The sequence below is a fragment of the Thalassophryne amazonica genome, chromosome 13 (assembly GCF_902500255.1).
Source record: "Thalassophryne amazonica chromosome 13, fThaAma1.1, whole genome shotgun sequence".
In the NCBI taxonomy this organism is placed as follows: Eukaryota; Metazoa; Chordata; class Actinopteri; order Batrachoidiformes; family Batrachoididae; genus Thalassophryne; species Thalassophryne amazonica.
The window spans coordinates 19,066,352-19,093,712 of NC_047115.1; the positions used below are offsets into that span (position 1 = coordinate 19,066,352).

Below are 27,361 nucleotides of genomic sequence, written 5' to 3' on the forward strand. Positions count from 1 at the left end.
CAAACTGACCAAAAAAAGAAAAGTAAAAAAAAAAGTGGCTATCAGTAACAAACCACCATGATTATGACGAGATAAACAAGGACCTCAGGGCATTGAAGCTGTACAGGATGCAACTGATGAATGAAACTCGAAACCTAGGCATGGGGTTGTGCATGAACCATGACGTTGGGTAGTTTAAATAACAATGGGTGCTGTAATAGCAATTCAGGGTTTGCATATGATACTGTATTAATAACAACAGCCATTAAAATTAAACAAAACCTCTTGTTATCCAAATGTACACTCACCGCCCACTTTAATAGGAACACTTGTTCAATTGCTGGTTAACAAATAGCTAATCAGCCAATCACATGGCAGTAAGCCAATGCATTTAGACATCTATATGTAGTGAAGATGACTTGCTGAAATTTAAACTGAGCATCGGAATGGGGTTAGAAAGGGGATTTAAGTGACTTTGAATGTGGCATGGTTGTTGGTGCCAGATGGGCTGGTCTGAATATTTCAGAAACTGCTGATCTACTCACACCCAACTATCTTTAGGATTTACAGAGAATTGTCTGGAAAAGAGAAGACATCCAGTGAGCGGCAGTTGTGGGTGAAAATGCCTTGTTGACTTCAGAGGAGAATGGGCAGACTGGTTGATCAGGCAGTCCATATTGATGCCATCACATCAGTATGGACCAACATCTCTGAAGACTGTTAACACCTTGTTGAACCTATGCTACAAAGAATTAAGGCAGTTTTAAAGGCAAAAAGGGTGTCCAACCTGGCACTAACAAGGTGTACCCAATAAAGAGACCTGTGAGTGTATGTCCTGCATATTAAAATAGATTTGTCAAAATTTGGCAGTGGGCAGTCAAGTTCCAGGGGTGTCATATTTATTATGGTGTGGAGTTAATGCTGTAAAATCTGTAATTTGGGATGAATTTACCACAAAAAGGGTTAAGATACAGGTAATTACAATTGACAAATGATTATTGAATTTTATTTATTATTTTTTTTTTTTTTAATGAACCTGAACCATGGAGCCAAAAGACTTAAACACTAGGTTTCTTTGCTTGAAAAGAGACGTGAACAAGTTTGTGAACTACGTTTCCCATGATGCTCAATTGTGGCTTAATCAATTCCGGAGTCATCGTTCCGTTCGATTCGCCCACTCGCATCCTGCTTGCGCCGCCGTTAGCTTAAAGGTAGAGCTTCGTTTTGATTCATTATGAAAATTTCGTAGTATTTTGTTATTTTACTGATAAGGGCGTTTGAGAAAATGTGTTTTCCACTTTTACATACCAGGTCGCTTTCGCGAAAACACAACTCCTTTGGCGAAGTCAGTTTTTTTCACCTCGTAGTGACTCCGTTGGTTTTGAGAAACGAGTAGTTCATCTGTCCGCCGCTGCTCTCTGGTCGATTTGGACAAAGCCATTCAGATGCTGGACGAAAAAAACAAAGGAATACAAGTCTTTTTAACGGGGTAGTGGGATTTAATATCCACGTCGATCGTCAACGGAAAAGTGGGAGCACTAAGGTGGAGTAAAGTCTGTTTTTAAAGGGCGAGAGTTTGCTTCTCGCAGCGGCGGGGAGGAGGAAAAGCCAGAGAGAAGCCAGTGATGGCAAACGAGCCGATCATCCTAAACGTCTACGATATGGTAAGATATGATAAACTAAATAAACCAGGTACACAGCGGCCCGAAAGTTGGCTGTTTGATAACTAAATATTTAATAATTTCATTTTAATATTAACGCCAGGATGTGACTAATGCCTTCCAGGGTTGGCAAACTATTACAAAATTCTAAAAAAAAAAAAAAAAAAAGATTAATCTGTTATGATTATCGACAAACGTGTGAAGCTGGTATGTTACAAACTGTTTTAAGGTTATTTTCCATTCAGCACACTGTTCACAGCGACAAGCAAACTAATTAAATCCATAATACAAAAATGATACAAGTAGAGATTGAAATTACTTGGATATCTAATTACTCACACTGTAACCCAGCAAATTTTACTAATTCCCTAGATAATCACAATTCAGTAATTTCTGGTTTTGATTGGCTGTCAAAATCCAGCAGAATGTTTTTTGTTATACAGTTATACAGTGTGAAGGCTTGGGCTTTTTAGACACAAAGAAGGACGTTTCTGTAATTTCACAGACTAAATGATTACTAAAACAAGGACAGTCCGAGTTTTGTGATGTCTGCCAAGGGTTGACAAGGACTCAAAAAAAAAAAAAAAAAAGATATGTGATCCACATTGTGACCCGGACTTCACATGGATCCAGATTCCACAACACATTTCAATAATTGCATACTGATCCAGAATGGGTCGACTGATTAAGATATTGCAATTTGATATTTAATTCATAAAAGGATAACTTATGAGTTTTCCATGGCCTCAATCTCTCTGTGGTGCAAATTTGGTGAAAATCCATGAAGTAGTTTTGACATAATCCTTCTAAGCCTATATGAAGTGAAATCTCAAACCAGAATCCAGATCACCTCCAAAATGCAGTAGTCTTCCATGCCGTAATATGTGTCTGTGGTGCAAATTTGGTGTTTTTTTTAAGTAATCCTTCTAAGCCTATATGAAGTGAAATCTCAAACCAGAATCCAGATCACCTCCAAAATATAATGGAGTCTTCCATGGCCTAAGGATTTTCAATTTAAAAGTGCTCAGAGCAGCAGCAGACACAAATGGAGCATTCTGTGGGCTAATATGTATCTGTGGTGAAAATTTCCATGTAGTTTTGACGTAATCCTGTTAACAGACAGACAAGCAGAAAAATAAACGCCAGTGATTTCATTACGTCCTTGGTGGACATAATGAAGAACTAGTACCAGTGTATTACAGTTTCCTTTGTAGGTTCCTATTTTTGCTTAACTAACCCCAAATAACAAATGAATAAACACCGATATTATTATGTCCTTGGCGTAGGTAATGATTGACAGATTAAATCATGGTTAATTCATTAAATTGTTAATTCATTCATTCATTAAATTGTTAATTCATTAAATTGGTTCTTACTGGCTTTATGATTTTTCTGTATTGCAAACAGTGGCACTAACAAAACATTAATAGTTGATTCCAATCACGAATGACTTTTACTTTTGTTTTCGGTTAGTAGCCAGTCCAGTGTAGCTGTTTAATGTCAATTATGGCTAAACTGTCCATGGTTTTCATGTAGATGTGAAAAGTTTCACGTACTCTGTTTTCTACTGGAGATGAAATATGTTGACAGCAAATGTGACTGGATGAATTTGAGTCACTGTGTCATCACCATGCAGACCTGAGTCACTGCTGAGTTGGACATTGACTGATCTCTCAATGAATCATTGATATGAATTTCCTGTGGCAGGCAAACTTTGCTTAGAGAGGGGAATTGTCCTTTTGTGGTTATGCAAAACAGGCATTGTTTTGGAGTAATGTGCACTTTGCTTAGAAAAAAAAATCTACAACTGCAACTCAGTTGGGGTTTTGTGTCTCATTCTTGCAAAAGCAACAATGGATTCCCCCCCCCCCCCCAAACTCTCACAGGGGGGTGTTTGTGTAACATTATTGAATTCCATAAAAAACATATTATATATCCAGAGTGCTTCATGGCTATCTATTTTACTTGAAGTGTAATCATTTGTGTAAGCACCATATATATATATATATATATATATATATATATATATATATATATATATATAGTCCTGAGTGAATCCTTGAATAAAAACCTAAACACTGAGCAAGATGTATTTCACAGCTCTTTAGTGACCTAGGTTCTGAAAACCCAATGTTAATTTTTCCAAGCGTGATATCTAAAAAAAAAAAAAAAATTCAATAGCTGGGGACCCTGAATCAAAAGAACATACTTGATTGGGTTCCTTGCAGGGAGGCGCCAAAGTGACCTTGGTCTTTTAAACAACATCCAACAAACTGTCCCACATCTGGTGGGTTTGGGAGGTGTATTTGTTCTTTTTGTTGAACTGATTTCTCTGAGCTTGGAGTCAAATTTGTGGAAATTGTTCAGGAAAAACAATAGCTGGCGTTCCATAACTGATTGTGCAAAAGTTAAGTGATATTTTAAGAATGTCAGCAGAACACAATGGCAAAATGACAGTGTCCATTAACTGATGGACTGCGACTACTGGGTTTTGTCTTCTCGCAATATCTGTCATTCAAGTGAGGCTGTCACGTGCACTGTAATTCCAGTAGTCATGGCAATGGATGAGTACATCCTGTCAAATATTGCACTTGTTGTTGGTGTGTTTTTTTTTTTCTCTCTCTCTCTCTCTCTCTCTCCATAATCCAGTATTGCGGTAACGCCATCTCTTTTTAAGTTTTAAATGCTCCCTGTCTCTTTCTCCATCCACACATGCAAAACATCTTTTTGTAATGATTTACTTGAAGGTCAGTGTAAAATTTCCAGAGAACACTGAGAAATGTTTGGTCAAAACTGAGTGTGGACGTTTTGGTCTCCAATTTGCAAGATAGGAATAACATGTTTTGGACCTGTTCCTGCTGAGGATGCTTCACATCTACTAATATAAACAGGTTGTTTGTCATTGGCAGTGTCCCACAAGTACAGCCTCTACTCAAGGTTCTTAAAATAGAGCAATATCTCCACCTGATGGACATTTACCATTAATGCAGGTACAATGGAGTTTGGCCAACAGCTCTGGTTTGGTATCACCACATTCGAGTTGAAACTGAAAATTTCAATGCCAACATATTGTGCTTTAGTGTGGAATTTTTTACAAATGTACTGCTATATATTAATTCACTCTGTGGGCATGTTGCACACATTCCACATCATAAAAATGATAAGCATGAATAATCTCTAGACTTTCCAATTCTCCTCTATATTAGGAGATGATATTTTTATTTTTGGCTGAATATATCTCCACATTTTTGTGCACAGGCCTTTTGTTCATGGCTGCTGCTGCTGACTGAGTCAGATTCATTGTTGTTGTTTTCTGGCTGGAGGTTTGTGTGTCATCATCACAGGCCTGAGGGAAGCTGATTGGATATGATTAACAGGAAAAGTAATTTCACAGTTGGGACAAAGGCCTGTTTCTTGTACAACAAGGATTTGCTTTGCTTTTCCGGTTTCTGTTCTTTCATTTCCATATTCCCTCTGTCAGAATTTCTTTGGCTCCTGTCATGCTTTTCTTTTGACATACCCACCTCCTTTCTCTTTCTTTTTGCCTTCCCCCCTTTTCTTTGTCACTGTCTCTTTTCACTTGACTTGCTTCTCTAAAACTGAGACTTGAGCTCTCTCTCTCTCTCTCTCTCTCTCTCTCTCTCTCTCTCTCTCTCTCTCTCTCTCTCTCTCTCTCTCTCTCCTCTTTGCTTCTTGCACATTTATGGCTGCCACAGTTTTTAGAATGTAATATATTCATGTAAATCCCACTTTTTCTTGCTGTTCAGTATGTCCATTTACTAATCATAAAATATTAGAGCACAAGAACACGATTTTTCTGTTGTTCTTGGAAATTGGGATGTTTTTCATTATCTACGGATACTACCATATTTTCCGGAGTATAAATCGCGTTGGTCCAAAAATGCCTCTTTAAGAGAAACAAAAAATGTGTCTAACTTTTCTTTATCACATTATGCAATAAGACCAATATGGTTTAAACCGCTGTATTATTCATTGATAAGGTAAATGTGTAAAGCAGAAGAACTAACAAGTTACTTAATGTCACTATAAGGGCACAAAATGCGAGTAAACTGCTTCTTTCAGTCACTGAACAGACGATCATATGTGAGGTAAAAGTACCATGCAATATGTTTGAAAACCCGGTGTATCATTTATATATTTACAATAAAAACACTGCTTTAGCCATTGGAAGCTAAGAGCTAATTAATGTTTTTGTTAATAAGTTCAAGCCGCATCCTTAAGCCACTGAAAAGACAATCATATATGAGGTGAATATACAACCTAATTTAAATGTAATTTAAACTCCTTTTTTAGTACATTTATAAAATTACTCACCATTAATTTTCGTTTTCTTGTTAAAAGCTGTCCTTTTAATTCCAAATAAGGTTTCTTCCAAATAGAGAAAAAAAAATAATTCCATCTTCATTCAAAAGTGCGGTGTTCCAGCTTAAAAAAAAAAAAAAAAAACACGTTATGGTATTGCACCGCACATACATGGACATGAATGTCTTTTCCTGTGCGTTTTTATAGCGCAGGTCTTTGTGTCATTAGACAGCACTCTTTGCTGTTTGATAAAGACATTAATTCATATATATATACGATTATATTATATATTATCATATATACTCGTATTTGCTTGAAGTAAGCATAACTGGAGCTGACATGAGGAAAAGCTCAAAAAAGTAACACCATGACTGTCACTCGTGTGACCCGACTCTCTTTTAAATGTGTGCTGAAAGTAATCAAGCCCTGTTAATGCTTCCTGACACTTGCATGACTTTGACCCGTGCAGGAGCGTAAACTGTGTGCAGCTTCGTGCATGTGCGTAAAGAAAATTTTAGATGTTCAAAATCTTCATCACACATTAATTACGTGAACTTCACATGAACATTGCACAAACAAGTGAAAAACACTGCGTGTGAGTGCGAGTGATTGCGTCAGTGCACCGCATCAGAGCGCAGCTCATCTGAACGATTCTGAGATGTTAAATCTATCATAAGCATAATTTTACAGTTACTCATAAGTAGGAAAGGACATGCAACTGTTTTACCAAGCTGTTACAATATAAACATTACAAATAGTTACCTTTTAGATGGCTCCAATGCGTTCATCTGCCTTATTGCACGCGTGCGTGAGACAGAGAAACGTGGCAGCTGGAATAGTCGAAAATGATTAATCCCCTACGAAATAATTATTTTATATACGCAGCGTCCAGCGCACAACACGTGGCATCCAATGGAACAAAGCATGGCGTCCAGCTGGGAACACAGCAGGTGGGATCTTCCCAACAATGCATGGATCAAAGTCGTGCAAGTGTCAGGGCACCTTTAGGAAGGAACCTCTTTCGTTTTTTAAAATGAAAAGGCAGTTTAATGGTGTTTCTCATTTTAATTGTGAAGAAAATTTGTGATTGTGAATCGTGATTTTTTTTTTAAAATTTATTTTAAATACTAGAAATCTCATTTCACTTTTCAAATACCAGTGTGTTTGTCACCTTTACGATATATTTAACTTAAATTTCTGATCCAGACAACCAATGATTTATAAAGGAAAATCATGAAAATGATCAGGGGTGCCCAAACGTTTGCATACAACTGTATTTCAAAATGTTTCCCATGTGTCAACAACATTGTGAGAGGAATCAAATGGATTCCATGTATGTTGAGAGGGATCAGAATAGTAAACATTTACTTTCAGAAGGCATTGTCTACATCCACCACAGAATATTTCTGACAAATTTGGTGTGTCATTTCTTAATGAAAATTTAGTAAGGTATATCTTATATACACTCAACAAAAATATAAACGCAACACTTTTGGTTTTGCTCCCATTTTGTATGAGATGAACTCAAAGATCTAAAACTTTTTCCACATACACAATATCACCATTTCCCTCAAATATTGTTCACAAACCAGTCTAAATCTGTGATAGTGAGCACTTCTCCTTTGCTGAGATAATCCATCCCACCTCACAGGTGTGCCATACCAAGATGCTGATTAGACACCATAATTAGTGCACAGGTGTGCCTTAGACTGCCCACAATAAAAGGCCACTCTGAAAGGTGCAGTTTTATCACACAGCACAATGCCACAGATGTCGCAAGATTTGAGGGAGCGTGCAATTGGCATGCTGACAGCAGGAATGTCAACCAGCGCTGTTGCTCGTGTATTGAATGTTCATGTCTCTACCATAAGCCGTCTCCAAAGGCGTTTCAGAGAATTTGGCAGTACATCCAACCAGCCTCACAACCGCAGACCACGTGTAACCACACCAGCCCAGGACCTCCACATCCAGCATGTTCACCTCCAAGATCGTCTGAGACCAGCCACTCAGACAGCTGCTGGAACAATCGGTTTGCATAACCAAAGAATTTCTGCACAAACTGTCAGAAACCGTCTCAGGGAAGCTCATCTGCATGCTCGTCATCCTCATTGGGGTCTCGACCTGACTCCAGTTCGTCGTCGTAACCGACTTGAGTGGGCAAATGCTCACATTCGCTGGCATTTGGCACGTTGGAGAGGTGTTCTCTTCACGGATGATGCGAAGGAGATGTGTTGCACTGCATGAGGCAAATGGTGGTCACACAAGATACTGACTGGTATCCCCCCCAATAAAACAAAACTGCACCTTTCAGAGTGGCCTTTTATTGTGGGCAGTCTAAGGCACACCTGTGCACTAATCATGGTGTCTAATCAGCATCTTGGTATGGCACACCTGTGAGGTGGGATGGATTATCTCAGCAAAGGAGAAGTGCTCACTATCACAGATTTAGACTGGTTTGTGAACAATATTTGAGGGAAATGGTGATATTGTGTATGTGGAAAAAGTTTTAGATCTTTGAGTTCATCTCATACAAAATGGGAGCAAAACCAAAAGTGTTGCGTTTATATTTTTGTTGAGTGTATTATATTCCAATTCTAAGGTTATAAATCTGAAAATCATAACTTTAAAATATTTTGTTTTCAATGTATCAATTACAAATAGCTAAATAACCAATTAGAAATGTGATCAATGGCGCTATATTTTGATGAAATGTTATGAAAATGTATTATATAACAGAAAAAGCTGAAGTTGTTTGCAAAAAAGGCATTGCCTATGCAGTCACATATCACAAACACGAAGGACTCCACTCACTGAAATATTTCTGAAATTATATTTAGAATGACATAATTTGTCAATATTTAAATTAAATTGTTAAAAATATCACTGGAAAAATTTACATTTATCTGTAATATATTTTTCAGCTGCAACAAAATGCTGATTTCACCTGAAAATAGAGACAAAAAATTAGACAAACGATATCAACATGTGGTTTTCAGGGACAGTAAGTTGTAGGTATAAGGAGTATACAAAATACTGTCAAACATTAAAAGTATTTGGGAAAATTCAGAAAAAAGCTAGCATCCTTTTTTCACTTGGTACACCTGATTGTGAGAAAATGCATATGTTTTCAACTCCTTGTTGAAAGTGAGATATGTGATCTTCACAAATATGCAGTATTTAGTGTTGAGTTGGGTTATGGAAACCAGCAACAGCTAGTTCTTGTTGGAAAGGGAATGTTTACTTTCACCTTGTCAATGATGTTGTGTTCTTTGCAAAATATATGGAAACCCTGATTGCAGTCCTTGAGAATATGAGTGGTTAATTGGAGTGTTTGGGTTCTTGATAAAGACTAAAGTCCAGGCTTTCCGTGACTTCTTGGTCTCGGCCATCAGTGGTGTATCTGCATGTCGCCACCGTGTTGAACTTGTAGAGATACTCAATTATCTTTGCAGTGACATTTTTATCTGTGGATTCTTGCCTTTGAGACTGAGAGACAGCTCGGTAGAGTTCATGGACTCATGAGGTTGTAAGACAGAGGTGTTTGGGGATGCTCATATCTTTGCAGGAGAATGAAGTCGAAGTCTTTAGGGTCCTGGTGCCTTTCACTGTGTGGCTGAGAGACGTGGACACCAAATACAGTTGCCAAATCTCACGAGACAAATGAGCAACCACGGCTTCAAAAACAAGCCCATTATTGCTGCAGACTGTCACAGCCTTAACAACATCAATTAAACTCAAACAATTTAGTTTGAAAGACAAAAATATAATTTATTCACCCCACTCATCCTTATGGGACAGATTCCTTGGTGATTAAGATGATTAGGTGCTTTTCCTGCTGCAACATGTTGAACTGTCTGGAGTAGAAAAAGTCGTTTGTTGGACTGATCAGTCTTATTTCCTGGCTTACTAACTAGATGAGTGATTGTTTCCTAATGCTGCATTTACACATAACGACAAGTCACGAATGCGACGAAGTATTCATTCTTGGCCGCTGATCATGAATGTGATGATTCGAGGCAGAGGTATCAGGTGTCCTCAGGAACTGCTGAAACCTGTTACCACATGTTAAGATTAATGGCACGTGTTGCTGGCGAATTATCAGGAACCATTACACACGGTCAAGAATAATGTTCAGCGCTATTGTGCGTAACAGCGTATCATTCTGTCACATTGTGAATGAGGCGAATTGTCTCCACACACACACCTATATTCATCCATCAGCTGCTGAACAGTTCAGATCACTCCAGTTTGCTCCTCAAAATCCACAGCAGAACTTTGTGACTGCATGCTTAGTTGGGCTCTGTGCCATGGAGTGGCACAGAGAAGAGGAGGAGATGGAGAGAGCCAGATGTGTGGCTCCACGCGGCTCTCGTCTCGCTCATTTTCCCAAACATCAGGCACATGCAGCAGTAGCTGCATGTGCCTAAAACAAAAGTCAGCTAAAAGTCGGCTAAAACAAAAATTTTAGCCGACTTGGCATCACTGTCCTTCTTCAGCATACTGCAGCAATGAAACTGAATGCGGTGCAGCAGGGTTGAATTGTGCGCACGTCAGGATCACCATTAAGGATCACCACTAATTAAGACGGATCAGCACGCTCAGTGGCGAACTCCACGACATGAGGCGAAATGAGGGTGGTACGTGACATTCCTGGAAGATTTTTTTTTTAACAGCCAAAAACATGCTCCACAAAAATCACGAATATCACACACTATTAAGAAACTTATTCAGATGCGTTAAGTCACATTAAGAATGTCAGGAATGTGCTAAGAATGACGCAGATATGGCATTCATAATGCGTCCTGCCTATGTGTAAACGCAGCATTAGCAAGGGGAAGGAAACTTTATAGCTCAGATCAAGGTGAAGGCATCACAGATGCATAGTAAAGTGCACAGACTCTTTTCGTTTGCCACTCTCTAGTGAATGGCAGTGGCTGTGGGACTGTATTATGACATCACGACTGTCACTTTTTGGCACTGTGTGAATTTACCTGTACTTGAACAAGATACTCTGCTTAAAAAACGAAAAAAAAAAAAATTTTATTTTGGCGTCAGGAATCATTGGTGCAGACAGGAAAATGCCCCCCCACCATTGTTCCACTGCTAATTTCCATTCTGTCTGGTCCTCCCCGCTGTCCAGCTTCCGCTTGTGCTAAGTGGATTTCCTGGGCAGCTCTGAGTGCTTTAGCACACTGCTCTAATGAGACGACATTATCTGCACACCACCTCTCTTGACGCAGAGAGTGAGAATGTGTGAGGGTATTGTGTTTAACAGCGTAACGTCTCACATGTGCCAGGATTTAAAAAATAAAATCATGCAGCACTGCTTCTGGGTAGCTAACAGCATCCTCTGCTTGGCCTTTCCAAAACCTATGCATGTGCTCTGTAAAATGCAGTGAGTAAGGAGATCATTGAATGGATGAATGAGTCCACTCCCACCACTTTGTTCACAGTTCAAAGGCAATAAATGCTATCAACGTGTACACTTCTCCGTTTAAAAAGGCATCTAATGAGGGGAAAAAAATGACAAAAATGTGATTAATTTTAATGCACTGGGGCAATAAATAAATATATAAAAATGGACTTTGTTGTTTTGATTTTGTGATAACCTAGGAACCTGCCTCACAGCTGCTGCATGGTCTTTGGCTGCTGTAATGATGATGGAAATTAGGAGCAGGTGTGGCTGTCAGTGAGAGAAACATAATTTTTGCACAGAAATATACAAAATCAGAAATAAATCAGTACTTTCTAATTGTTTCACAGCAGTCATGATCTAACACAAACACAAGCCCACACAGCCTTATGAAAAGCATTTTGTATGATTTTCGCTGAGCCAGACACTTCTTCCTTCTCTCTTTCTCTACACGTGGTTTTTAAGTTGCATGTAGCATGAAATGAGGTTGTCAGTTTCTTTTTACACATCCAAGGTGTAGATCTGGTGGCCACCAAAGCTTATTTTCAGACTGATAAATGAAAGTAGAAAACTCAGTTGTGATTGTGGACATGTCACAGTCAAAATAAATGGCTGTATGTCATTGGGCTCTTGCAGCACTTAATGGTTGATTAACTACGGGCACTATTGGCCTTGTAAATGTAATTTCCACCACACCATTGCCTTACAATATAAAGCGCCTTGGGGAGCTGTTTGTTGTGATTTGGCGCTATATACATGTGCTCTGATGTCACTGTTTATCTCCATAGAAACTACCCAAACAATCTCATACACACTGTTTAAAGGGACATTACAGTGTTGTGGTGGAAATTACGGCAATAGTGTGGGACAACTACATTTTGTTTAAAAAAAATCACAACAGTTGTATGACACTGAATACCCCAATTATGTTTTGATTATTTTACTGATATTTTATTCAGAGATATTTTAAAACATTAGAAAAAATGTTTCTTTACCATTCATTTTTATCATTGAGGATCAAAAGTCTGGGTGTGGGACAAGCACAAAACGGCAATATTTGCATATAATGATGCTGAAAAAAGGTGAAAAAGTCATCATAGACTACTAGAACAAATTTCTTAACACACTTTCATTGTAAAGATAACTATAAAAGTGTGAAATTTCCCCTTTTTTCTGTTTTTCATACAATATGATCAAAGGACATAATAAGTGCCCGTAGTCTAAGAATTACCCTAATGCAGTCCCTGATCATTTCCACATCAATTCTTTCTCTCGTCTGTGCAGGAACGGTGACTAAAGTAAGCTCAACTCTGTTTACGTTACCAAAGCATGCTTTTCGCGTCCAAGGTTTGGAATTGCAAAGTCTGTGTGGCCAGTGGAGCAGAAAACATTTGTTAACATGACTAAAAATGAAGCCGTTCAGGTTGTGGCTGATGGCAGTTTAATTTCCCTCATTTGTCTTTTCCTTCAATGCATGCTAAGCTCAAGAACAGTTTGTATTTTCTCAGTCAGTTTTCTTTATAAAATGATCACATCTTTTAGTTGGACTAATTCTCAATTAGTGCACTCATTATTGCTCATGTTGCAAAGATCCAACTGGAGGATCTGTAGCTGTAGTTGGATGTGAATCAGTTTGTATATGTGGTGTGACACACCCCTCAAAAAGGAGAGTTTGGTTGGGGGGAAAAAAGAAATATTGGCAAATACCAAAGGAAAGGAGGAATAAGATTTTACAGCATTATTTGTTATATAGGGTTAGTCAAGCAAAAATAGGAACCTACAAAGGAAATTGTAATGCACTTGTTGTCCTTTCGGCTACTCCTGGTTTGCTTAGGGTCGCCACAGTGGATACAGCCAAGTTTGAAGGATCTACGATGACATGACACAAAGTTAAAAGTTGTATCACAGTGACTGGTAAGCTGCGGAAGAAATAAAGAATTTTTTTTTTAAGTGATCCACAGGTGTATGTAATTAAAGCGGCCACCTCATTGTGTATGCAGAACGGCACCGCGCACAAAAGAGTGATTTTGCAGAAATAAACAGACGAACACAAAGTTAAAAGTGGGATCACGGTGTGAAAATGATTGTGTTTAAAGCCAGGGAAAAAATAAAGCCAGCAAGCCACGGATGGAAAGGAAGCCAGTGAGGAGCACAGAGGCGGTTGTCCAGGAGTGGAGAACAGCAGCATGCGCAAATGAGCGATTTTGCAGAAATAAACAGATGAACACAAAATTAAAAGTGGGATCACGGTGTGTGTGTGTTTAAAGCCAGGAATGTACTGGAGCGTCTATGTTTGGACTACATTTTAAAAAATATGGCATCTTTAAATGCTGCTGTGAGTCTGTGAATAGAAAACCCACACTTTAAAGGGACCAGGTGTGGGAGGGCTGGAGGTTTGGACCAAACTCATGCCTAAACGTGCACCAACATCACGTTATCATAGAGCTATCATGGCACTGTGTGGTTGATGCAAGCCATTTGAGGCTCTAATGACAGGACGGTCGTGGCTCACTAGAGGCTGCAACGTGACTCATGCGGTGTACAGAGAGCCACATAGAGGCACCTTAGTAGCAGATACGTGATAGATGAAAACGTGGGTTATTCTTCGAAAAATTGCTGACACATCCATGCGTGGCTCATTATTCATGGATTATTATTCGGTGGGAACCAGGCTTTAGTAACAGAACTTTAAAATCTGATGCCACCGGGACAGGAAGCCAGTGAAGAGATGCCAAAATGGGTGTAAAGTGGTGAAACTTTCCGCTTCCTGTCAAAACTCTGGCAGCAGCATTTTGAAATAATTGGAGACCCCTAATGCTGCACTGCGATAAACCAGAAAATAGAACATTGCAGTAGTCTAATCTAAAAGAAACAAATGAGGGTCTCAGCATCAGCCATAGAAAGGATGGGATGAATCTTCGCTATATTTCACAGGTGGAAGAAAGCAGTCCTCGTAATATCTCTAATATGGAGGTCAAAGGACAACATAGGATCAGAAATTACTCCTAAGGTTCCACAGTTTGTCAGTGTGATGTATGATACACAAGCCTAGGCTAAGCATTAGCTGGTCAGATTGATGCCAATGTCTCACTGGACCAAGAACCATCATATCAGTCTTGTCAGGGTTTAAAAGTAGGAAATTGCTAGACATCCAGCTTCTCACTGATGCAAGGCAATCTTCTAAGGATTTTATGTGGATGAGATTACCGTCAGTTATCGGCATGTATAACTGAGTATCATCAGCATAGCAATGAACGGTAATCCCTAAACGCGGCAATATGAGGCCAAGGGGTGCTATATAAAGGGAGAAAAGCAGGGGGCCTAAGACGGACGGACCGCAAATTTCATGTCACAAAGGTCAGAGGTAGTGTTGTACAAAACACAGTGAGAATGACAGGTCAGGTATGATGTCAACCATGCAAGGGCACGCCCAGTAATCCCAAAATGATTCTCCGGCCTGTCGAGTAGAATAGGTGTGATAGTGATGGCAGAGACTTTTTTAATAGAAGAACTTTGGTGACAGGAATTAAACAAAGCCACATTTTTTCTAATCAAATTATTTGAGTTGCTCGAGTCATCATTTCAGCCTTATGTGCTTTTTACTGTCCTTTAAAGAAAGACATTTTTGCATATTTCATATGTAAAAGTCAGCTGTATGTAAGTGGACATGTCCACTTGTCCAAATGCTTGTCTACCTGTGTATGTCACCCAGCAAGCTGAGTGTGATGAGGCAATTTCCAAATATTTATGTACTTAGTAATTAGTGTATGGTACCTCATAAGCAGTTTGTCAGGGCTGCTAACACACACACACACACACACACACGTATATTACAACTCTTACGGGTGATACTTGCTCTTAAATAACTGTGAATGGGCAGTGTCTCACCCTCAGCCTTTTCTGTGCTCTTTGGAGGAGGCAGGTTTAAATGAGCTTTAAAGTAATAAGACTCTTATTTCTGCACTGAGTAAAAGGGGGAGAGAGAAAGTGGCATTCTGCTCCTGGGGACCGCAAGGCTCAAAAATAGCTTTTTCCTGCATTATTAGCTCCATTAGCCTCCTCCTGTTGATTTATGCATAAATGTGCACCATACTACAAAAGAACAGATGAACTACAGTGCATCCGGAAAGCTCCATGTGCTTTCAAAACCTGTTGAATCTCCTCAATTCCTGTTTGATTCGGAACATAATGCAAAAAGTCAAAGGAAATGACTTTTCTTTTTTTCTTTTTTCATTTTTCTTTTTTTACTATATGCTTTGCATTGAAACCATTAAATGGTATAGAGGGAAGAACTGGCAGTAGCGATGTATGACTACAACTTCTGCACAGAACAATTCATTGATTTATTTACCACTTATCTGTGTCGCAGTGGCAGCAGACCAAACAGCTCATCCCACACTTCCTGAGATGAGCTGTTTGAGTATCCAAACGGCCCACTTCGTGCGCATCCTGTGTCTTTCCCAGGGCCTTCTCCCATTTGGACGTGGTTGGAACACCTCCCTAGGGAGAGGATCAGGGGGCATCCTTACTAGCTGCCCGAACCACCTCAGCTGGTTGCTTTCGATGCGAAGAAGAAGCAGCGGCTGTACACAGAATCCTCTCCCCGATAGTCAAGCTTCTCACTTGTACCTTGTACTTGTAAATGGGTGTTGGATATAAATGAAAATTTTGTGTCAATAATGTTGCTCCTGTTTGTAGCAAACACTGGGAGTGTATTTTGTCATTGGACTGGACCAATTTAGTGCTAAATTGACTCTATAGGGGTTGCATTTTTTGGATCTGTGCTGTGCACTGGAAATAAGAGTATTCCCACATACTACATTCAATGTATGTAAGGCATCCCACTTGTAAGGTGTCTTTGTTCTTTTTTTTTGGGGGGGGGGGGGGGGGGGGGTATTTTAAACCGTTGCCATAGGGTGATGTTTGCTTCTGTCGGTTTCTCATATTAACGTGATACAAAATCAGATGACCCTATTTAAAGGTGTAACAATGCATACTGAGTGGTTAGGTGTTTTGAAAATGTATCTGTTTTGATACCAGACCCCCAAAATATATCTGTTTCACTGTAATATTGGTAGTATTGGATAATAGATCAAGACTTGATATTTTCATAGATCATTGTACAGGCCTGGCAGCCCACAGAGCTAAAACTGCACAGCTAGGAGGTCTGCACAATGGTGGGAGAAACTGAGAAAAGTGGAAAGTTTTGATAAAATAATTATTATAAAAAAAACTGTTCAAAATGTACACTGTGAAATAAGACGGCAACTAATGATTTTTTTTCGTTACCAGTTAATATGGGTATTGTTTTCTCAATAAATGAATGAATTTAGATCTATAAAATATCAGAAAAAGATGAAAAGTAATGATGACTGTTTTCTAGAGCCCAAGATGTTTTGCCTTTAGCCCTAAAAATATTTGGTTTACTGACAGAGATGAGTAAAAAAAAAGAAAAAGAAAAAAAAAAGTAAAATAAAGCAGATAAAATTCACATTTAAGATGCTGAATTTGGAGAAAAAAAAGACAGGCGGCTTGATTATCAGAATAGTTGTCAATTAATTTAGTAGTTGATTAGTAACTGATTAATTGTTGCAGCTCTACTATCAAACTGAGAAACTAACCAGTGAGTAAATCTAGAGCTGCTGCGTAGGTTTGCTGTTTTCTGCTTTACCGTCACAGGTTGTGAGCAAAATGTGTAAAGCTACTACAAATAACTCATTTTCTTGAATTTGCTTGACACTACTTCTGACACTTCTATCATTTCTATATCTGACCACACAGCACAAGGAAATTTGCAGTGTCCAGATCACTCAGTAAGCGTGTTCACAGTGCAGACTCCAGAGGATGTAGTAGATTTCACAGCAAATGTAATGCTGAATGGATTTAAAAACTCTCATTCTGTCTATGTTTTTCTTTTTTCAGTATTGGATCAATGAGTTCACCAGCTCTCTTGGCATCGGAGTCTTTCACTCAGGGATCGAGATCTATGGAAGAGGTAAAGTATTCTGGAATAAGACACCGCCTGTATCAGTTCAACTGTCTGAGGATGGAGTTTCAGAAAATATACTGTTTTACATTCAAGACATGGTGGTTACTTCACCTGTTAGCTTTTCTTTTGAATGTTTATTCACAGTATAACAGTATTTTGATTGTGTGTGTGTTTAGAGTTTGCCTATGGTGGGCACCCGTACCCATTCTCAGGGATATTTGAGATTACACCAGGTGACTCCACAGAACTTGGTGAGACCTTTAAGTTCAAGTAAGTGTTACATACTTTGGTGCTTATGGTACTGTAACCTTTTCTTCTTGATTGGGTCACTTTTTAACTTTGTTTCTCTTTAAAAAAATTTTACATAAACTCATTTAATATTCATTTTCACACATAATGCAAATTTGATTGAAGTGCACATGAAGCAGGATTCATATGCAAAACATGTAAATTTGTAGCTGCCTCAAACGCTTCGTTCACCTGTTGCTACAACTATTTGCGCACACCAGTGGCTGAAAGACAGAATGTGCGCTGTGAGAGCCCATCAAACTCTCTCATGGCAGGTGTCGGCTAAATTCCAGCTGACACACACGAACATCTGACACCACTCGCATGGCACTTAGAAAATGTGTGGCCATTCATACTATCATCACAAAAATACTTAGCAGGCAATCGCTGTCGAGCTGCATGTGACGTTTGTCTCAGTGCCCCCATGAGTGTGACTTTGCAAAACAGCAACACACATGTGAGGTGCCAGAGTGTCTGCTCCCCTCGCACACACATGTGCTGTGTGTGTGAATCACGCGTGGTGCCTCCCCCCCTCATCCATGCCAGGGGGGGTGGGCTGCATGAGCTGCTGATATATGGATGTACAGATGGTGTGTGCGCTGAACTGACAGGGGGTGTGTCCGCCCACAGCAGTTGCTCTTGGATCTCTGGTTCTGGTCGTCACGGCTGGGAAACACACGTGTGTGTCTGCTTGCTGTCTTCACGTGGACATACATAAAAACATATCGCTGTTGTGATGGGCTGAGAGTGAGCTGAATATTACGTCACCCACGTGAGCTCTGTTCCACATGGACACGCACGGGGCCAGCTGGACACACCAGACCAGTAGATGTGGACATGATAACAGTGCCCTGCTTCATTAATGTCATTTTATGACTGTACATCTGTGACTGTGAGTCATCTACAGAGGAACAGATGGTTCATACTTAAGAAGAGGGCGTTTTTTTATGGTGTGTGGTTTTATTTATTTTTTTTTTAATACGGCCATCTCTTTGTCGATTTCAGGCATTTTCCCACACTGTTTAAAGGCCAGCGACGGTAGTTCAATGGTAAGGTTTTGAGCTGGCAATCAGTAAAGTGCACACTCAAATCCCTTGGGTGGCATTTTCCCAAGCAGTGGCACGATGTGGTTCCATAGGTACCAGCTGGTTTTATTTTTTATTTATTCCACAGCAGCGCCGCGATGTGGCTCCAAATGCTCCAGCTGCTAGCACTGTGTTCATGCACGAACCGTCGCACCGGGATTGTGCACGCCTGCCCGTCAGCACGATGTTTTCATGGTTCGTTCACATGAACTGTTTCACCATGAGTCGCCCTGAGTTGTACTTATGCGTACTATGTGTGAAGGGGCCCTAAACAGTGGAAGAGTTCATTCTCGCAATGAAAAATCTGCATATTTTTTTCCTATAATGATCTTCTGCTTTGTTTACACGTTTTAGTGATGTAAACAAGCCTTCAAGACCTGCTGCTAAAAGTGTTTTGTTAATATAACTGTGAAATCAGAGGACTGTTTGGAGTTAACAGAAGTGGGTGTTCTGTAAAATGCACACCCTCTAACTTTGACTGCGGTTGTATTTGTGTGTGTTTGGGTGGTGAGGAAAACACACTCTGTTCAATGTGCTTGTGTATTTCCTATGAGTCCAGTGTGTGTGTCTAACCAGGACTGTCACGTGTTACTTCTGCTCTAGTTGATTTGCCCTGTGGCTTTCGACAGACTCTTCCTGATGCGCGCGCACTCACACACAGTATTTCTGTGAAAGTCACTGGCCCATGTACGGTTGATCAGGGTCAAATGTCTCATTGTCCACTGTGACACCAGAGATTCCAAACTCTCTCTCTCTCTCACACTGGAATCACTTAAAATCATTACCTGCAGATTTTCTTTCCATGAAATACCCTGACTGGGTGTAAAGAGGCTGAAGCTGTGACAGCTTATTGGTTTGGCAAATAGACTTTAAAGCTACAGTGTGTAGGCTTTAGTGTCATTGAGTGATGCAGCTGCAGATTGCATTATGCAGTCACCGCTCACAGTTTTGCTTCCCTTCACGGTTATGCTCCTTTGCCTTCTCTTACGATGAGCAATATGCCTGATTCTGCATTTCACACAAAGCCTGCGTGTTTCTGCCTTTGCTAAAATGTACGTCACATGCTGAGAGATGGCGAGAAATGCTGAGTAAGATGTGTTTCCGGGAATGCACTGCTGACTCGCCGAGTGAGAGGGATAATTAATAAAATGCATCAGCGACCACTAATTATTATTGCGTGTGCACGGATAGACTTACAATCATGAATACTTTGATATTGTGTTGCTAACCGTGACAATAATAATGTGCAACATGTCCTTTAAGTCTTCTGGACATACAGTAAAATGTGAAAGCTGGACTAAGTGTGCTCTTTTGGTCTACTTTAGCAACATGGCGCCTCCATGAGGGTGCCCACTCCCATGTAGTTATGAATGAGTTATTATAAACATATAGAAGCACATTGGTTCATTCTTGTGTACTTATGCACAAATAAACAGTCGTGAATGGTGTCTTCCATTTCTGTGAAAAAACACCCTTAAATCCTACACCATTACTTTAAAGAATAGAATGAGATTAAATACACAATAATTTAATAAGGATGTAATTGGGCATATATCCCTCCACTTCCCAGCATTTCCCATTTAGGGTTACTGGATTACTGGAAACTATCTTAGTATGGCCTGGGTGAGAAACAGGGTACCCCCCTGGATGGATTGCCAGTCCATTGTGCAGACATACAGACACACATTATTTCTGGCATTCACATCTGTGGTCAGTTTTAAAATCACCAGTGAGCCTATTTTGCATATAGTTACCCATAAACTCAATAAAAAGGGCTTGGCAAAAGATTTGGATGCATTTAATTACCCTGAAATGTTTAAAAAATATTGGAAAACAGTCAAATATCTAGTATTTAATTAAACATAGTCAAGTTCATTAGTATTTGGACAGTGACACAGTTTATGTACAGTAGTGTTCAGAATAATAGTAGTGCTATGTGAGTAAAAAGATTAATCCAGGTTTTGAGTATATTTCTTATTGTTACATGGGAAACAAGGTACCAGTAGATTCAGTAGATTCTCACAAATCCAACAAGACCAAGCATTCATGATATGCACACTCTTAAGGCTATGAAATTGGGCTATTAGTAAAAAAAAAACACAGTAGAAAAGGGGGTGTTCACAATAATAGTAGCATCTGCTGTTGACGCTACAAACTCAAAACTATTATGTTCAAACTGCTTTTTTAGCAATCCTGTGAATCACTAAACTAGTATTTAGTTGTATAACAGTTTTTCATGATTTCTTCACATCTGCGAGGCATGGAGTCAACCAACTTGTGGCACCTTTCAGCTGTTATTCCCCTCCAAGATTCTTTAACAACATTCCACAATTAATTCATTCACATTTCTTGGTTTTGCTTCAGAAACAGCTTTTTTGATGTCACCCCACAAGTTCTCAATTGGATTTAGGTCCGGGGATTGGGCAGGCCACTCCAAAACATTCATTTTGTTGGTTTGGAACCAAGATTTTGCTTTACTAGTGTGCCTGGGGTGATTGTCAAATTTCAAGAGCATGTCCTCTTCAGCATAAGGCAGCATGACCTCTTCAAGTATTTTGACATATCCAAACTGATCCATGATACCTGGTATGTGATATATAGGCCCAACACCATAGTAGGAGAAACATGCCCATATCATGATGCTTGCACCACCATACTTCACTGTGGCTTGAATTCAGAGTTTGGGGGTCGTCTCACAAACTGTCTGCGGCCCTTGGACCCAAAAAGAACAATTTTACTCTCATCAGTCCACAACATATTCCTCCATTTCTCTTTAGGCCAGTTGATGTGTTCTTTGGCAAATTGTAACCTCTTCTGCACATGTCTATTATTTAACAGAGGGACTTTGCGGGGGATTCTTGCAAATAAATTAGCTTCACACAGGCGTCTTCTAACTGTCACAGCACTTACAGGTAACTCCAGACTGTCTTTGATCATCCTGGAGCTGATCAATGGGTGAACCTTTGCCATTCTGGTTATTCTTCTATCCATTTTGATGGTTGTTTTCCGTTTTCTTCCATGCGTCTCTGGTTTATTTGTCCATTTTAAAGCATTGGAGATCATTGTAGATGAACAGCCTATAATTTTTTGCACCTGCGTATAAGTTTTCCCCTCTCCAATCAACGTTTTAATCAAATTACGCTGTTCTTCTGAACAATGTCTTGAAAGTCCCATTTTCCTCAGGCTTTCAAAGAGAAAAGCATGTTCAACAGGTGCTGGCTTCATCCTTAAATAGGGGACACCTGATTCACACCTGTTTGTTCCACAAAATTGACGAACTCACTGACTGAATGCCACACTACTATTATTGTGAACACCCCCTTTTCTACTTTTTTTTTTTTTTACTAATAGCCCATTTTCATAGCCTTAAGAGTGTGCATATCATGAATGCTTGGTCTTGGATTTGTGAGAATCTACTGAATCTACTGGTACCTTGTTTCCCATGTAACAATAAGAAATATACTCAAAACCTGGATTAATCTTTTTAGTCACATAGCACTACTATTATTCTGAACACTACTGTAAATTCTGACTGTGTGTCACCACAATGGATTTGAAATTAAGTGTAAAGTTTTATCTGTAATTATAGGTGTTTAATAAAATGACTATTTGGGGAATTACAGGCAACTTAATACACATCTCCGTTTCACTCATTGTGGAGTGGAGCAGAGAAAGATTTTCATACAATAAAAACGGGTCATATCTGCAAACTGTTGCTGAAATTTCATGTCTTCAGAAGAACATCTTTCCCATTTCCACTCCACCATGAAGTTGAACAACTGTTGATGCAACAGACAAAAGTTGCGCTATGCACAGTTTCTCCACTCAAACGCAGAGGCAGATATCTCCTTCAGAGGTATCATAGGGTCTTGGTGGCTTGTCTCAGTAGTCTCCTTTTTGCAAGTTCATTTAGTTTTTGAGAACTGCCTCCGCCCAGACAGATTCACCGTTCAGGGCCATGTTGATTGTATTTGTTAAAGATTGGTGTAAATGAAGTACAACACATATTCCGCAACTTGGAAATGTTCATGTATCCAGCCCTAGAAAATGTTCATGTATCCATCCCCTGACTTGTCCCAAGAAAGCTGGCTCTAAAAGTGATGTTTTCGTTGTTATACTTAAAGAAATGTATGCATGTCATTGTTTTCAACTTTTTAATATTTTTATTACATTTACACCATTTTGTAGAGATTAGCTTTCACTTGTAATTTAACGTGCGTTATTTTGGAAATTTTAATACAAAGAAACCTGAATTATTTATTTGATTAAATGGCTAAGTGGTTGGTGTACTTGCTTTCAAAGCAGAAGGTTCCCGGTTCAAGACCATCTGTGCCCATTCTCCATGTAATGTGAAGTTGCATGAGGAAGGACATCCAGTGTGAAACTCCTGCCAAATCAACATGCAGAACCATATCAAATCCCCTGTGGTGAACCTGAGTTAAAAGGGAAAAGATGAAAGGACTTACTCATTTGATGTCATTACAAAATTCAAATGTGTAAAATCTCAAGGGTACATATCATTTTTGGCAGCACTGTGCTTCAGAATTTCCATTGACTGAAAATTCAGTATGATTTAAATGATCAAAACCACAACCAAGTCCACAAACCAAGTCCCAAGTCCCCCGGGCGCCTAATGGCGACTTCTGCTCCTAACTGGCAATTAGGATAGTTTAAATGCAGTAGACACATTTCATTGTGCAGGGAACATGTTCCTTTGTGCATATGACAATAAAATTCTTTTGAATCCTTTGAATCCTTGAAAAAAGTGTTAATAAAAGACCCAAACCCAAGTTAGCCTGTTGGATTTAACTTGTTTTCTAACTTAAAATTTGGGAGGTGGGTGTTTGGACTTCATTTTTTTCCAACCAGGAACAAATTATTCTTTATCTATTTGCCAAATTTATGAGTTGGCCAAGAGTTAGGCAGAGTCAGGCACTGCCAAGATGGTGATACTTGGAATCACCCCATTTGAGCTTCAAACCTCACTCACACACTCACTCACTCACTCACACACACACACACTCATCTTCAACTGTTTACTCCAATTAAGGGTCGGGGGGGTGAGGCGGCGTGGACAGGATGCCAGTCTGTCGCAGGGCCACATATAGACAAACAAGCACATTCACACCCACACACCTACAGACAATTTAAAGTGCCCAATCCACCTAACTTGCATGTCTTTGGATGTGGGAGGAAGCCGGATCACCCGGAGGAAACCCACTCAAACACGGAGAGAACATGTAAACTCCACACAGAAAAGCCACAGGTGGGAATCGATCCCATGACCTTCTTGCTGTGAGGCAATATTGCTAACCACTAAATTTTTCCTCTAAAAACCAGCCACACTGTGCAGCTGTCAATGAAGTGAGTGAAATGAAATGAAAACGTTTTTGTTTTTACATGTTTAAAGAAAGATTATTGATTTCAAACTGAGACGGAGCCTCTTTCTTTGCTTTTTTTTGTCACTGTTTATTACTATGTAGTAACATGCCTTCTGTCTACAGAGAAGCCATCGTCCTGGGCAGCACAGATTTCACAGAAGACGATGTGGAGCGGATAGTGGAGGAGATGGGGAAGGAGTACAAAGGAAACGCATACCACCTCATGCACAAGAACTGCAACCACTTCTCCTCCGCTCTGTCTGAGGTAACCACTCTGCACAAGCACTTATTTAACTCTGACACAACACCTACAGGGGCAACAACTCATCGCCTCCGTGATCAGAATTTATACTTTTTAAAAATGGAGCCAATAACCTGAATGTCAACATTAAAGTATGTCCTTCATGTTAGTACACTCCAACTGCAGACAGTGAAATCTTCCTTTTTAAAATGATGTGAAGCAGCGAATAGTATGATGAATATTATGGCCAAACATTATTCCCTTTGCAAAATAATGGGGGAGGACATCAGGGAACATGGCTACAAGATACTTTAGTATGGATTTAACTCAGGCACATGAGAACCTTCTCACATACAGACCTCCTGCTTACCTTTGACTGTAACACCTCAGTGACACACTGCTGTTAAACTGAAATTGTATAACGCAAGTGTGTGTGTGTGTGTGTGTGTGTGTGTGTGTGTGTGTGTGTGTGTGTGTGTGTGTGTGTGTGTGTGTGTGTGTGTGTGTGTGTGTGTGAGTGAGTGAGTGAGTGAGTGAGGCGGGCTAAATCGGATTTTGCTGGTGTGAGTAATGAGCAGGGAGTCTTAACTGTTTGCATCTGGGGATTAGGACGCACTGATACAAGCCCAAACCTGCAGAGCCAGCTGACGAGCACAAAATACAGATACACGAAGTGTACAGATACGAGGAAAACACACAGTTACAGAGGCTGATACTGCCAAACACCCTGACACACAAAGGCAAACTCAACCATGGAACATGCACAGGACAGCAGTGATGCCTCTGGAATTGTTTCTCATGATAACAACAACCTCATTAAAATGAAATGGTTGATGAAAGCAGTTCTCCTCGAGTGAAAATCTTTGAAGTTTTGAAAAGCAAAACTAGGTACGCTGTGCGTTTTTAGTTGTAGAGCACTTGCAGTAAACAGTTAGTGTTAGTGTTAAAATGAAATTAGGGGAGCTACGACCACTACCTTTACACCCCCCCACACCCCACCCAGGACTAAACCAAACCAACTTTTTTAGGTTCCTTAGATGACCCCAAAACACAATCAGGATGTTCCCAAAAATGAAAACTGGCCTCAAGCCAGTTATCCAAGATGGTGTCCAAAATGGCCACCAATAGACCCTTATTGTTGAATATCTGTGATATTTTTGTTTATGTTGTTTAAAGGTGTTTTAGTGAACAACCCTATTTTGGACGCCATCTTGGATAAATTAGCTGACTGTTGACATAGCAAAAACCTTCGCAGTTCACAGCTTTACCATCACAAAGTGACATGTTTTACTCCATCCAATTCGTTGCCTGAAAAAGTGATGCCATGTCACATTTTTTTTCTTCTTTTTTATGTTGAAGGATTTTCAATTTAAAAGCGCTCAGAGCTGCAGCAGAAAAAAATGGAGTACTCTGGGAGGGGAAAAAGACACTGGGCGTGGGGCTTTATCTGGAGGCGGCTGCATGTTGTATGTCCACATGCATTCCTTTCCTATTTAGAGTAACTGATAAAACGACTGGCACTCAGACAAAAGGACATGGGGTCGAAGAAACAAACTACCACATATAGAATTACTTTAACAATTCCTGCTGCTTTCCAGCTTCACATGGTGGGAGTGTTTTATCTTTCCTGCTGCCAAAGGAAGGTATAGAGCTAGGTGGGGTTTTGACAATCTCTTCCTGTTGTCCCCCCTCTCTCCCACAGATCCTGTGTGGCAGGGAGATCCCTCGTTGGGTGAACCGCCTGGCCTACTTCAGCTCCTGTGTGCCATTCCTCCAGAGCTGCCTGCCCAGAGAGTGGCTGACCCCAGCTGCCTTACAGTCCAGCGTCAGTCAGGAGCTCCACGGAGGTGGCGAGCTGGAGGAGGCTGAGGACGCCGCCGCCACTGCCTCACTGGCCTCCATGACGCCCTGCATACCTTCCTCCTCCAGCCCCTCCTCACTGCCTCGCCAGTCCCAGTACCAGCCCCGCCGGTAGATGCTGAGCGATTTGCTGGAGGGCCTGTCAGATCACGGGATCTGTGCCTGAGCTGACCGACGAGACCAGCGACAGCTAGATGTCCTCGAGCAAAGCACTGTACCACAACATGTTCTGCTTTAGGAATGTCAGCCAAATGTTTAAAATGATACAAAGAAGGAGATGGAAAAAAGTCTGTCTGCTCGTAAAAGTGGGAAACTGTCATTTTGTCCGAGCTACTTTTGTTTTACCGGCCAAATGGATTTGCAAATGTAAACCACGCTGGTTATTTTTTTGTTTTGTTTTTTCACTAAAATGTCTGCTAATATTTGTGCGCCACCCACAAATATTTGTTGGTGTGTGGTTTCAGTCCCATGTTGCAAGAAGAGAAAGAGCTTTGGAGCAGCAAGACTCTGGAACCAGGATCCCGTCCAGAGAAGGTGAATGTTTGAGGCTTGGCTGAAAAGTGGAAATCAGGTCAACCTTTGCTCAATGACGACTGAAGTTTCTAGTTGTTCATGTTGTTGAAACTTTACGTCTAACCAGCACTTAACCCTGAACAGTTTACACAAGTACACTGACTGCAGATCCACGCCACGTGGCTGCATCATCAGCTGACACCCAAAGGCTGACAAATCCAAATGTCCAGTGGATGTGTGAAGCGTCGCGTAGCGTGTCTGTCGTGGCTGGTGGGGCTGGTTGTTGGCAGCTAATCTATCTGATGTGCAAGTGTTTGCAGGATGTTTGCTAACATTCCTTAATAAAGACGGGAGAGAGTGAGAACTCCGGAATGCCACATTCAGGCGAAATTTTTCAAACTCACTGGTGCTCAGCCAGAAAGTGGTTTTCATGTCGGACTCGAGAAACTTGTGGCTTTGAACTGTAGAAACTGTCACTCCACTGGAGGGAGCACATGCAAGTTTTTTTTTTTTGTTTTTTTTTTTTTTGTGTGTGAGCTGTGTTGAAATTTGCTATTTTTTTCCCTGAATTCTGTTATTGTTCATGATGAATTTTTACAGCAGCCTACAAAATAACATACTAATAAAA

The 27,361-nt window shown here is 40.1% G+C and overlaps 1 protein-coding gene across 1 annotated transcript; it reads left to right on the forward strand.

Moving 5' to 3' along the window:
• The first annotated feature begins 1,035 nt into the window (after positions 1-1,035).
• On the forward strand, positions 1,036-27,361 carry desi2 (desumoylating isopeptidase 2). Its single transcript, XM_034184762.1, has 5 exons — positions 1,036-1,643; positions 17,299-17,371; positions 17,542-17,635; positions 24,243-24,384; positions 26,063-27,361. The coding sequence occupies exons 1-5, from the start codon at positions 1,605-1,607 to the stop codon at positions 26,333-26,335; spliced, it is 621 nt and encodes a 206-aa protein (XP_034040653.1). The 5' UTR covers positions 1,036-1,604; the 3' UTR covers positions 26,336-27,361.